This window comes from Fundulus heteroclitus, chromosome 10 (assembly GCF_011125445.2).
Source record: "Fundulus heteroclitus isolate FHET01 chromosome 10, MU-UCD_Fhet_4.1, whole genome shotgun sequence".
In the NCBI taxonomy this organism is placed as follows: domain Eukaryota; kingdom Metazoa; phylum Chordata; class Actinopteri; order Cyprinodontiformes; family Fundulidae; genus Fundulus; species Fundulus heteroclitus.
In genome coordinates, this window is record NC_046370.1 from 28,048,245 (window position 1) to 28,062,984 (window position 14,740).

Here is a 14,740-nt window from a genome sequence, read left to right on the forward strand (position 1 = left end):
CCTGCAGAGAGACAGGAAATAATACACATGGTCAAACCACAAGTATGCAGCCTTTTCCACATGCCTACATGCTAAATTACACGTGCAACGATGCTGTCATGATACATTTATTCATTAATTTATGTCTGAAGCAAAAAATTGCTTTTATTTATTTATTTTTTTGTGGAGCTTAGAAGAGTCTGTAACAGAGATGGATGGATGGATGGATGGATGGATGGATGGATGGATGGATGGATGGATGGATGGATGGATGGATGGATGGATGGATGGATGGATGGATGGATGGATGGATGGATGGATGGATGGATGGATGGATGGATAAAATTTCCCTTATCCTTGACTGTGCATGTAAGCTTGTGTTCAGTTTCCTTAAGTCAGCATCTGATTGGCTGACAAACTCCTGTCTGGTCCACCCTGGAAATGAACCTAGAAACTACTGACCACTAAGCTTTTTCCCACTCTCAGGAAAAGAGCTGATCTTCCTTCCCCTATGTTCAGATTTTTTTTAAATGTTTCAATATCAAATAACTTTACTGTCATCCAACCAGGGTGATGGGTGACAGAACCACACATCCACACCCAAGCCGGTTCCGTGAGAGTTGAACTAGCAATAAATGGAAGCTCAAGTGAGACGCTCTCTGTTCTAAAATTATAAAATTAAAATTGTTTTTACCTTCAGCTTGTGTGAAACCAATGACCTCCTGGTCCTTCTTAGATTTATGTTTAATTATGGTTGTATTGAGTGTTAATTAAAAGCTAATTCATTCATACTTTATTAAAGGCATACTATGCAACATTTTTCAGTTAATTAATGTGTTCCATACCGATTTGGATGATTAAATGAGTCATTTCAGGTCGAACAAAGGTTTTCTCGGCCGCCCTGGGGGTCTGTGGGGGAAATACCGCACTTGCAATTGCAAGAGCTCACGGCCCGCACACACAGAAGTCTCGCTTTACGACGAGAACTCCATGTGTTTTTGCCCTGCCATTCACTATATGCACGCGCGAAAGCAACAACAAAGAACCGCGTGTTAACGTCAAATAAACATGCAAGCATATCGAGTTTTATTATTATTATTATTATTATTATTATTATTATTATTATTATTATTATTATTATTATTATTATATTTTTTTTTTATGTTGGCGAGACGCTACCGCGGCGGCCGCGGCGAGGCAGCGGCCGCGGCTTGGCGAGGCGGTGGCGGTAGCGTCTCGCCAACATAAAAAAAATAAAAAAAAAATAATAATAATAATAATAAAACTGGCGAGGCGGCGGCCGTGGCTTGGCGAGGCGGCCGCCGCGCCAAGATAGCGCTGCGGGAAGCCTGATGTTCATACCTTCACTGTTAGTCATTGTTTGTACTGCCGTTTTTTGACTTTTCGTTGCGTTCACCTGTCTGCTAAGCTCAAAACAACCGCGCCTGGCTTCACGGAGAAACCAGAACAGCTGAGCATCTTTATGACAGTGCACTTTTACTTTCGCCCTCTGGGGGGAGCCTCGCTGGAAAATCAACCCCGGTTGCGTAGTATACCTTTAAGTGAATAGGTTAGAAGTACTGCTTTAATTTAATTTGTTAGTTGTTTAGTTGGCTAAAATTTTCCTTTGTTTTAGTTTATTAGCAGTGACCTAGATTTACAACAAATTTCATATCTAATCCCTAGAAAGAAAAAGTATTTATACTTCAGATTGATTTTGATTAGCTATGAAACTAATTAGTGTATGAAAAGTAAAACATTTAAACTATCGCCTTATCACGGCTGATCCATGTCCACTTTGTTGCATAAATAATGTGCAATTTTTATTATGCAACAGGAGGAATAGCTCAGCGTTTCCAGAGAAAATCTTCCATGACACTGCAAGGCAACCCGGCCCACTAAACTGTTTTCTAAAGCTGACCGGACACACAATAAATAAAATAATTACTCTAACTCATTAAAGATTTGTGAGTTGAGTTGATTGCATTGTTTGATGATAATATGCACCACTGACTAACCCCATCATGCTGCATCCTTGAACACCTGCACCAACTTTATGACCCTGCATCCTTGTGCGAGCACCTTTTTGCCTCTCATTGCATCAACTGAGAGCTTGTGAAATGTTTATAGATCCGGCACAGGGGTCAGGGGAAACAATATTCTTGCAAAGTCTTTTCATATCCTTCAGTAAGGCTGCATCAGCAGATGAATCTTTTATGAGACGGCTCATCGATACATCGAGCCGTCTGCCAAATGTATGAACAAACGCTGGGCTTCGTACGATTAGACGGGCAGTTTTCTGCAGGGGGCAATCAAAACCATGAATGAGAAGAACTAAAGATTATGGAGGGAAAATAGAGAATACAGGAGAGAAGAGGCTTTGTTTTGGGGAATATCAGCAGGAAGCTTGATGCTGCACTGCCTAGAAATCCACCCAGAGAGTCCATGCCAGGATGCTCTGAACAGAGCTACTTTCAGATAGCTGGATGATGCTGCAAAGACTTTTACCCTTGGCTACATGTAAGTATGAGAATTAGATGATTTACATCTTCACCCCTGATGCATAGCTTTGTCGACTGACGGTTGATTCAGTGAAGGGAGTATAAATATTCTTACCATTACTAACGACTGTAAAGTGCACAAAGAATGTTAAAATGGCTTCTGGCATACATTAACTTCCTTCTGCTCGTTGGCAGTACTCTGCGCTGTGCTTCTTCCATCGCTGGCTGTTTCAGAGAAAAGTCCACATTTTTAAGAAGACATGAAAGACTGTGCTTTTGGCAAGATGTGGTAGAAAAAGACTTTGACAAGCGGCGGGAACAAAAAAAAAACATGAGGCGTAGTGGGAAGAAACCCTGACAATGCTGTCTTCCTCCACTAAGCTCGTCTCCTTTCACTTCAAAAAGCTTAAGTCTTTCACTATTCTTCTGCAAAACATGGAGAACTAGCTGAGACCGGTTATATGTGGACTAATAATACTACTACTTGCTTAAGTCTTTGTATCAAAATTCTAACAACTATAGCTAAATGTTATATATATATATATATATATATATATATATATATATATATATATATATATATATATATATATATATATATATATACATTATAACTGCAACTATGTGCAATATGTTTCATTATTTTGCCAGCAGTAGGAATAATTGTAGCTTTTCTGTTATAATGAGGTCAGTATATACATTTAAGTTTTTTTGTTTTTGTTTTTTTTGTTTTTTTTTTTCAAATAATCTGATGCGACCTAGAAAGCATGGTATTTTTATTTAATATTTTAGCATTGGGATCTCATATTGGCTCATGTCTACACTAAATTTGTCACCTGAGTGCCTTCCCTTTCCAGAAGTGGGCGTTTCTTTAGAAAATGGCCGTTTGATACTAAGTGAAATCGGCGCAGTTTATGAAGCCAGGAAATTGATGTTTTGAATAAGTACAAAACAGACCACAGTTTACATTTGGTAAGCTAGTAAGTAAAGTATGAATAGAACTGAATATCGAAACTGTCAACAGCTTCGATATATATATCGAAACTGTCAACAGCTTCGATATATATATATATATATATATATATATATATATATATATATATATATATATATATATATATATATATATATATATACACACACACACACACACACGTGGTTTGGCACATTTTCAGAAGTAGAGTGTACAAGTGGACCCTACCAAATGAAAACTCTAAATTAAAAAAAATATATATACAAAGATTGCACTGAGACTGGCTTCGTACCTGCAGAAAACTCAATGTTTTTTTTATTAGACTTCTGTGTCTCCATGAACTCTCCTCTTCATTGCCTCACATACACAGTTGAGTGTGTATTTCTGTGCAAGATGAAACCTTGAAGATCCATTTTTCTTCAATTAAATATACCTAATAGTTTTGGAAAATAAAGTATTATAATGACTAAGTTCAGATACTCAGATACAGAAATACTCAGAGAATCTCTAATTAAAAAAGAAAGCCATGCCAATTGCCAATCAATTTTCCAGTTCATACAGACACACACAACAACACAAACTCCTACTGTTAGGTTTAGATTAACTAATTAACCTAACCTGCATGTTTTCAGACAGTGGGAGGAAGCAGAAGTACCAGGGGAAACCCACGGATGCAAGGCGAGAACATGCATGCTCCACACAGAAACGTCTGCACAGCCCAGCTTTGAACTGGAGCCAGAGGTGTATATTATCTGCTTTTAATTTAGCAGTCATTCCCACCATGTCTGTTAGAGTCATGCTGTTTGCCCAAACTCTATAACCTGGCCAGCCACATTGATAATGTGTGGCACTCTAGTTCTGCACATTATCAACCTGGGACTGCTCCGTTTAAATCTGTTTGGGGGGAAAGGAGGGAACGTCACCAGAACTCTGCGAGCCGATTGGGCCAAGCGAAACCGAGTGCCCGCCTACCAAAGGTTGGTTTTAGCCAATCACGGTATCAAATTAAAACGAATGCTAAAACCAGGTTCCACACCAGCATTGTGGACGTTTTTTGTGTTGTTTGGAAACTGGACAAACTAACAAAAATCTGGTCAGGATTATCTGTTAACAACAGCAGATGCTTTAAATCACAGTTACTAAAATCCTCCCTCATAAACATACTGAGCACCAAAAGCTAGACAAGCCATTTTCCTCCATTGGTTTTACTTTTAAAGTGATTTTTTCTTTTCCCATCCAACACGACACCAGGTGAAAATAATAGAAAATTAAAACAAAGACCATCCTTTAAACAGCAATTGTAACTAATTACATCAAAATTAAGCCAAGGCAGTGAAACGGATATTTGATTGGCATAACTGCAAACCTATAACCTATAAATGGCCATGTATTTAAACTGACAGTCTAGATGTTTTCCACTTAATAAATCTGGCCTTTATGGAAGAATGGAAGGAAGAACAACATTGTTGAAAGAAAGCCATAAGAGGCAGTTTGCCATAAGCTTTGTAGGGGACACAACAAACAAGTCGATTAAGGTGCTTTAGTCAGATGACGGCAAAATTTGAACATGCAAAATGCTAAGTCGGGCCGAAAAACTTGCACTGGGCATCCCCCTGAACACACCATACCTGCTGAGGGGGGGAGTTTTGTCAGCAGGAAGAGGAAAGCTGCTTATGCTGGGTTCAAATCAAACACATTTTGAGCGTCAAGGGTTTTGGATTTACATGCAAAGTCCATGGTGGGCGCGCCTGGGGGGGTTCCAGCGGTCCTGCGGCGCATCACACGCATCTTATGCTGCGCATTTTGAAGCTTTCAATGCGTTTCGTGCTGCAAATTAGATTTGAGGTGCGTTAAGCGCCTCTAGCGTGCTCAACGCAAGGGTTGGAAAATCCAAACTTTTGCAGCTGGACGTGGGGCGTCAACCAATCAGAGAGACTCCGCTTTATGACATAGTGGGGGATCTTCTAACGGGAAAAATATTTTTATTTTAGATGACTAATAAATATTTACATTGAGATGCCCACTAACCTGAGACAGATGGACAGATACTCATCAGCTGAAATAGGGCGCCTGTATTTGGTGCCCTGGTGGGAGATACGGGCTGAAAGCGTCCCTTGCTACCACACAGCTCCTGCTGTAGGTGGTGAAACTCACCAAACTCAAAATGCCTCTGAATTATCTGGTGAATTCAGATACAAGCAGATTGTATTATATTATTCAGTTAATAAAGCCAGACCGCTCTCTTGATTTCATCCGCAATTTTACAAAGAGTCCAGCAGAAAAAAAAAGAAAAGGGTAGCTTCTCCCCATGGAAGTCACTTTGACTATCAGAGTGTTGAAGTTTTAGACAGCGCATCGGACTTTTATGTGCATAAACATCCAAGTTGAGGTGTTGGATGTCTTTTTGAGGCTCAAAAGCGGTTTGGTCTGAACGCAGCATAAGAGTCAAAGGGATGGATGGAGCTAAGTACAAGGCACTCCTGAGAGAAAACCAGTTTCCTTTCAGCTGGTCCAACATATAGCAGGATGCCTACCTACCTGATGGCATGTCAACGAGCCTGTCTTACTGTGACAACCCAGGAGATCCTGCGGTATATAGCGGTTACACAGTCTCATCTCCATGATATTTTTGCTTCCGACACAGGCGAAGGGCTAGATTTGGCACCCCCGCTAATAATACATTTTCTGTTTCATAATCAAGTTCAGCAAAATTCCTGGGAGACAATCGTGTGGTTAATGTTTAGCCTTCCTGTACCAAGTTTGCCCTGAATAGCTCAGAAACACTACGCCCCGGACCAGCATACATCAATTATCATACAGAAACCCTTCGTTCAAGACATCAGCCTTTTCACCACCCTCATATGCCACGGCAGAGCAGGATGCTTAAACACTATTTTGTGCACACGTGTTTCCCGGTCGTGTGTGCCGCAAACAGGACCAGCTGTTTTCGAGCTTTGCAAATCTAGTAGAGAGAGAAAGCCTCGCCTATGCAGTGGGTTTCTTACTGCCTCATGGAGGTAAGTTCCCCCGGATATGCCAGTAGGGGTTTGGACATGGGATGTTTGAGTGTGTGTCGAACCAGTGGTGTAACTACTTCATGGGCTTTGTTTCTCAGTGGAGGACATATTGTATGTTCTCCATTGTTATGTTTTTTATTACATGGATAAGACGCCACCCAGGCACTTTTCTTAGCAAAGGTGTGAGACAGATGTCTCTCTTACTGGTTTATGATCTATGTTCACGAGCGTTTGCCAGTCCAGGATAGCAGGGTCCTACATGTTCTGCAGAGTGTACTGACTAAAAGGCAACTGGAGGTTATGCATATAACCAACGTTCCCTTGGGAGGGGAAATGAAGTACAACACATGTAAGCCTCTAAACTCATTAATACTCATTGTGGAAATGAGGTTGTTCAACTGTTATATATACAGGAAAGTAGGCACATTATAAACATCTGCCATCATGTATTAGAATGGCCTAGTTAAAGTCCTGACCTAAATACAATAGAGAATCTGTGACAAGACTTTCACATTTCTTTCATTCAAATCAGATTGAGCTTGGGCTTTTTTTAAAGAGTAATTGGCTAAAATATAGTTCTGTGGATGGGTAAAGCTGATAGAGACATACATTAGAGCTGTAATTGCAGCAAAAGATGGGTCTACAAAGTATTGATTTAGTAATTTTCCTTCCATTTCATAATGAAGTCCGATTTTGTGTTGGTCCAACATATATGTTGAGGCCGAAAATTTAGTCAGATGACACTAAAATTGAAACATGCAAAATGCCGTCATCACATCATATCTCTTGTGCAATATATCTGTAGATGTGGAGAACCACCTTATATATTGATCAGGGTAACTTTATCACCAAGGGGTTACTCACCACCGGGCTCTCCATGATGCCTTTGAGGAAGATGAGATCCAGGTCATTAGCTGTAGTCGAGCTGGTGCTGTCGCTCAATGTGTCCAGAGCCTGATGCATGGCTATAAAGAACAGAAAAAAAGAGGGAAAAAACATTTTAATTTTTCAGATTTTTTTCCTTCGCACAGTTTGGTGTGGAAAACGGAGGGGGAAGCTTGCCTGAAAGACAAAATAAAAAAAGTAAAGATTGAGAGAGAGAGATAGCATTTACTGTAGTGGGACATTTACAGAATGAATGATAGATACAATGTTGGGTTTGAATGCGACGGACAGGGAAGACAGGATGGGAGCTGACTCACTTCCTTTCCCAAGTAATTTTATCCCTGTCAGTCATTCTGCTCATAACTCTGTCAGATGAGACGATGGTTTTCTCCCACAACCTCCAGCTTCCTTGGTCTTACATCCACACAAACACACCGCACCACCACAGTAACAGCAACACAGCTGCTGAGGTTGCTGACAGAACAACCATTTAGACATTTGTCAGTTTCCAGGCTTCCCCTAATCCACAGCATACTGTTTGCGAAGTTGGATAACCAAAGATTTTAAAATTCCATATGTTTGCTTTTTATTTATGACACTATTTGTCTGCCTCATGACTCAGCCTCGGTGATGAGGACTTAAAGGCATGCATGCAGGCACCTCTACCTTAAAGATGCAAAAATCAAACCGAACCCATTACTCAAAGGGACAACCAATCAATGAGCACAAACAAGATGATGTTAACAACTCAATGAGGGTCGGTGAGAGTTTGATGCAGCTCTCCAGACTTAGAATATGACTCATTAAGGTACCCGACGTCACCTTCTGGTGGGAAATTAATCAAAGCAGACCTGACAGTAAGAAGTGTGGGTGTTTTTCTTCATAGGGGTCATTTGTCTGGTAAGAATTTACATAACAGACTGTGAGTTCTTTTGTTGTCCGAGTTAAAAATACAACACTGGATCTCAATTTTCATGACAGAAACAGACTGGTTGTCCACAGGAAAGGCTGAACCGTGAACTTCACGCCTCTCATCTACTTCAAGAGGGGTTGTGCAGAGCCCCTATGAGGGGTAGCTTTGCAGCAAAGGGTGGGTCTATGAATCTGAATTCTGCTTTATTAAATGCATTTACAACTAAAAACACACAGCCAGCCAATCAGCTTTCGTGTTACTGGTTGGTCCGTATCACTCCACTTGATGGTCCTCGTGGGGAAACTAAAGAAGTAGTGCTGCTGTTTTCACGGGAAAATGTTAATTTAGCAACACGTGGCAGCAACAGAATGAGTAAGTCCACTAAAAACAGCAATGTTGAAGGCCACTGCTGCTTCTACAAAAATTAAATTAAATAAAAATGGGAATGTTGGGAGTTAGAGCAGTGGAGTCGCATTTAGAAAGCGCTGTTACTGCTGTATACGGCCTGAGATAGACGACAGCTATCAGTCAGTTCTGCTGCTCTGGTCCCAGCCCTAGGACTAGCAGTGGTTCTGCCTCAGAGGGACAACAATTCTGCAGGTACTGTAAAGATACCTGGAGTCCAAGCTCATTGGGAGTGCAGCAGCTAATGATTTTTTGAAGCTTGTTAAAGTAAGTAAATGTTGGATTCTAGCAATCATGATTACTGACATTTATTATATTCATGTTTATGTAATTTTATTATATTAATTGGCTACTCAAGTAATAACTGTTTGATCATAACATCTGATTCAAATTTAAAAATGAGATAACCACACGGACAAATTAATAAGGTGATGTGCAAATTTGGAAATCTTAAAGACAGAAAAAAAATAAAAGTTATACAAAAACAACATAATTCCAAAAACAAATTCTTGTAGAAGAAACTTTTCAAAATCCATTTTTCTACATAGAACGTATGTAACCAAAGCCTACATTAGGTAATGTGTATTTGTCAGAACAGTCCTTCCATTAATAATATCTGCTCTTTACAGTATATTCACCTGAGCCAGAGTCAAATGAAACAGCAGGAAACAACGTTAAAAAAAACAAAGTTTGTCTATAACCATGAAGTCTCACTTTAACAAAAACTGTGTCACTGGTGAATTTCTGGTTAAAATACCTATTTTTTAATTCAGTGAAGTTACATGGGGTGGGTAGAGTTCTCATACATTTTAATCGAGTAGCGATACTTCTGGATACTTTTATTGAAGTAAAGAGTACTTGAGTGCAGTGAAACTACTCCAAAAAGTATTTTCTTTCCAAAAAAGTTAGTCAGGTAAACAATAATAATACATCTGGGCTGCACAGTGTCGCCTTGCAGCAAGAATATCCTGGGTTCAAGTCCACCCTGGGTCTTTCTGCATGGAGTTTGCATGTTCTACCTGTGCATGCGTGGGTTCTCTCCAGGTACTCCGGATTCCTCCCACAGTCCTAAAAACATGACTGTTAGGTTAATTGGCCTCTCTAAATTCTCCTTAGGTGTGAGTATGTGCGTGAATGGTTGTTTGTCCTGTTTGTCTCTGTGTTGCCCTGTGATAGACTGGTGAACTGTCCAGGATGTACCCTGCCTTTCGCCCATTGACAGCTGGAGATAGGCACCAGCACCCCTCATGATGGATGGATAATACATTTTATTTGTAGGCACCATTCTTGACACTCAACATTACCTTACATGGTTTACCATAAAAACAGACAATATTAAATACACAGTAGAAATAAGTACAAAATAAGACAGCTACTTTAAACAGTTGAGTTTTAAATGTATCTGAAATGTAACTAGTTTATATATATATACATATATATATATGCACAGTTTGTATAAATGTACCTATTTTGCGAGTAATTTTATGACTGCAGTTCTTCTGGATGTCTCTGTATCTCAGGATTTAGGTCTTAAATTTCATTCATTATTGGTCTTAAAACGTCTTAAATTTGAGTTGGTGACACTTTCAGAAATGCTATGTTTACTCTGTCACCATTGCTTTAGAACAAAAAACATCCCCGTTGCTATTAGTTTTTGTGTGCTCTTAGTTATTGATAGTCTGAGATTTGCAAATCCATGTTAATTGACATTGCAGCATTCCAGCCTTTTTTTAAACAGCTGGTAAGTGTTTTGGTTAGCATCAGGAAGGGTAGCTCTGTCCTAGGATGCCCCCTCAACCCAGTGCAGATGGTAGGACACAAAAGGACTCTGGCAAAAATAATATCGCTGTTGGACAGTGTGTCCCACCCTATGCATGAAGCTGCTGCAGAGCTGGAGAGCTCCTTCAGAGAATGACTGCTGCATCCTGGGTGCACAAAGGAGCGTTATCGCAGATCTTTCCTCCCTGCTGCTGTCAGTCTTTGTAACCATCACTGCTCCCAACAAACTCAATAAGAGTTTACATCCCTGCTGTTTTTGCACACTTCTTTTTTCACTCTTGTAAATAGTCTGCTGTTGTTTTTGCGCACAAATATACATGCATGTTCTGTACAATCTTTTTTAAAATCAATCTACACAGTGGCATTTCTTTAGAAGTATTGTATTTTTAATAACTGTACAGTATTATTTACCTTATGGTACAAATGTTCCCCTCCTGTACAGTCTCTCATCCTCATTTCTTGTTTGTTTTTGAAAATGTTGGTAAAATTAAAATATTACTTCAGGCCAAAATCTGGTATGAATAATAATTTTATAATAATTCCATAATTTTACTGAAGCATCAAATTGAGACCTGGCAAATATCTACTCTTAAATAAATCAGCCATCAGGAACAACATCCTAATTTGAACAAACTTTTATGCTGAAAATGTAGCAAAGCATCAATCCAGCTTGAGGTTGAGTACAACATAGATCTTAAGAGTCTCTTGGGAAAAAGAGTAAAACGATAGAATATGCTGGAGGCAAGAAGCCAGAGAAGCCCACCTCAGTGATTGTTCAATCTGCCCATCTATCATCTCTCCAAACAATGTGATGAGCAGAATAAATAGTACTCTGTTTTCTGCAGTTACGTTTTGCTTTCCTTCTGTTATCCCAGCTCAGCTCCAGTGTAAGAGGTACAGATTTAACAGAACATCAGACCAGCCGGCTCAGTTTTCAGGTCCTATGCAATTCTGTTTAGTCCACCCATCTGACACACCAATGGCTCTGCAGCACTGGCAATTTTTGTCACTGTAGAAAAGCGCCAGTTCCCCCTTGCTCTGTCCAGAGGGTTGTTTACTTCAGCCAGCACACGTCGGGGATCTACAGAGTTACTGTTGTTGTTTGTTGGAAAGCCAGATTGAGCAGGAACCAGAAGCAATTGCAAAGAAAAGAATATAGGCTTTAAGGGCAGAAGGGTCAGCCTAACACAAAGATGTTCAAAGTGCATGCAGAACAACGGACTCATTACACCTGGTGCTGAACATAAACGTATTTAGTCAGGAGTAATATACCATTCCACAGCCAAGTATGACTGGGGTCAATCCGTTATTCAGAAAGATTATTAAGAATGAAGCCTGACCTTCTTCACGGGTCTTGTTGCCTTTCTTCATACAAGAATTGCTAAATGGTGCATTGAGAGCCGCTGCTTGAATTTCACACACTGGGCATCAAAGGGAACACAGCAGGATTGTCTATACAGGTTAAAAGTTTGTGCAAAAGGCCTAAATAGCAGATTTAATTAGTCTTTAAACTGTATCTTTCCTTTGATGAACCTTCCTCTCTAACATTCTAGTGGAATGCTTCATCTTCTATGTCACGGCTTGAAAGCTGCCCTCTTATTCGTAAAAAGGCTGAACAGCAAGAGTCAAACTCAGGATCCATCTTTTTTCTGCTCATGCGTCTTATCAGCCTCCGAGGTGGGCTTTCGTAACGACATACTCAGGTTTTCTCGTCCATTTTGCCTTTACAGGTGGGCTGAAAGTAATTTCTCACTTCGCTGGATCTAAATTGCTTATACCACTCACAGGAATTTGATACGATTTGAGGCGTTTCATTCAGCAGGTGGAGGGATTAGGAGCACACAAAGGTGACCCAGGTGTTCAGGCAGAATGGACCTACGTGTGCATCGGGGGTTAAAAAAAAAAAAAAAAAACGTGAAAATGTAAAGCCATCAGGAAGTGCGACACTAGAGAAAGTAGCCAGCGGTGCGTTATTTGTGTAAACTCAAACACTTTCAACATGACGGCACTAAGAGAAGACCATCAGAACAAGAACTCCTCAGCCAAGGTCTAATCACAAGAAAACCAAATGAAGCTACTTCAGTCAGCGAAAGGCTCGTCTGAGTGCCTGTTCATCCCAACAAAGGGTTACAATTAAACTCAAGTAACAGAGGTGGCGGAGCAACCTGGCCCGGTACCATTTGTGGATAGATCAGAGAGAGGAACCCAAACCTCTCAGCCGACACTGAAGGTTGCTAAGGAGCAGCGGTTAGATAAACAGAGATGAGATGCTCAGGGGAGCCGAGGGAGGCGGGGACATGGGAGAAGTGCTTCTGTTGTTGTTTCTCCATGTCAGATCCTCAGGGGGGAGCAGCCTGCAGCTGGCTCCCTCTGCTCCCAGTCCCTGGGTCCGCACAACACTCTCCTCTCCTGAACTTACTTTTAATAAAGAAGTTGCCTTAAGGTGCAAAGAAAAATGGATTGTTTGCAGAGAAGTCATTTTATGAAGTGTTTTATGCTTCCTTTTCACAGAAATAAAAAGTTTTGAATGGAGAATTAACTTCTGATTTTTGCAGTTGTTTGCGCATTTTTTCCCCTCATCTTCCCAGAAATTCTGTAAATTCTGTAGCTCCCTCGTCCTGAAAGTTACAGTCACAACTGTAAAGCATCTGCGTCAAGGTCTTTAAATAGGGCTGATGAAAATCAAAGGAAACTGAAGAGTTTTAAACATCATGCTCAAAACATAACGGACTGTTTGTTGGTCTCCTGGCAAAAGTGGTTCTTTCTTTGGGATGAAATAGAATACAACTGGTGCTATAGCAAGCAGATCCAAGAGATCTGGCTTAACATACCCTAACATGAAAGATTACACTTAAGTACAATGGTTAATGAATTTGTAAATGTGGAATAGGAGGGGGAAAAAAACACAAATATCTCTGTCATCCTCTCTGCAGTACCCTTCTGTTTGTCCTGTAAGTTCATTCGTGTCAATTGATTAAAACATCCTACACTCACTATGCGGTTTCCAAGTTCCTGTCTGCGCTTTGGTCCAGCAACAACTCGACACTTCATGCAACCTTAACAAGACATATTTCATTTTAATGAAAAAAGTGCAAAGTTTCATTCATTCCTGAAACAAGCTTTCAGCTTCTATGGGCGGTGAAAACACATAACTACAGGATTGTTATTTTTTTTTTTTTTTTTTTTTGGTGTTGTTTTTTTGGTGTGGTTGCTTTATTTCCAGAGAAAAAAAATCTTTGTTTCTATAAACCCCTGCTGATGTTATTGCACTCTTAGCTCACTGACAGGCTATTAAACTGTCAGATGAGTATATTGAGTTTGTCCTTGGGAAGAAGAAAAATGCCTGAAAACCAACCTCTCTTCACACCACATTATTAAATACTTGAAACCCGTTCCTTTGTCCTCAGCTCTACAGCAAATTCTAGTTGCTATGAATCCCTTAAGAAGGAAAAGATGAAATCTTCTAAGTTTTAAGACTGCATACTGATATGAATGATGGAACTGTCTCCATTTAGTGACACAGGTAATGGGTTATAGTCTATTCCACTGTGGTGTTACCTATACTTAATAAGTTCTGACTGTAGAACATGATCAAATTGTCCACAGGAAAGGGATTATTTTCCCGACCTGATGCACCTGCAGAGCGTAATCTACTTTCTTCATGAATTCAAAGGACAATGTTTCATTAGCCCAGAGGGCTCAGAATGCAAGGAATGAAATGGATCCTGCTCCCTTCTATGTGAGTAATATTGTTAAATCTTCTTGCAGCTCATCTAGATTAGTTAGGAGGCTGCTGTTTGAAGTATGTGTGGGCAAACGTAGTATGTAACATACAGCACTTACCTGGCCAGTCTGTGTGTTTGAGTGCTCCTTGTACAGGCTTGACTTTTAAGCTCATCTGCTCAGCATGACAAAGGCCAACCAAAGCTTTTTGAAAACTACAAAATTCATTGAATTACCTGCTGCGTTTATACAGATTTTTTTTTTTTTTTAGACAGATGCAGTCTTAAAGTGTGCTGAGAAAGTAGGGTAGCCATGCCTCTTTTTAACTTTTTATCAAGTCACTACCATTAAATGTGATAGAGCAACCTCAATTAGCACATAAATGTGAGGTGGATATGTGTTGTTGTTTTTTTACCTTTCTTACAATTAATCTGATGCCCCTAAATACAATTCAGTGCCACCAACTGCCTTCAAATGTCTGATGACATTTGAAGGCAGTCTGTATTGACACGGGGTCAATACAGACCCCGTGTGCAATTTCATCTCAGCATAAATACAGATGACC

At 40.0% G+C, this 14,740-nt stretch overlaps 1 protein-coding gene across 3 annotated transcripts in view; it reads right to left on the reverse strand.

Moving 5' to 3' along the window:
* The window catches only part of mpp2b (membrane protein, palmitoylated 2b (MAGUK p55 subfamily member 2)), a 73,906-nt gene that overhangs the window by 17,448 nt on the left and 41,718 nt on the right, over nucleotides 1–14,740 (reverse strand). For all 3 annotated transcript variants that reach the window (XM_021323389.2, XM_012876145.3, XM_012876146.3), the window contains one exon: nucleotides 7,335–7,435. In XM_021323389.2, coding sequence (XP_021179064.1) covers nucleotides 7,335–7,435 — 101 coding nt within the window. The remainder of the gene's footprint in view (nucleotides 1–7,334; nucleotides 7,436–14,740) is intronic.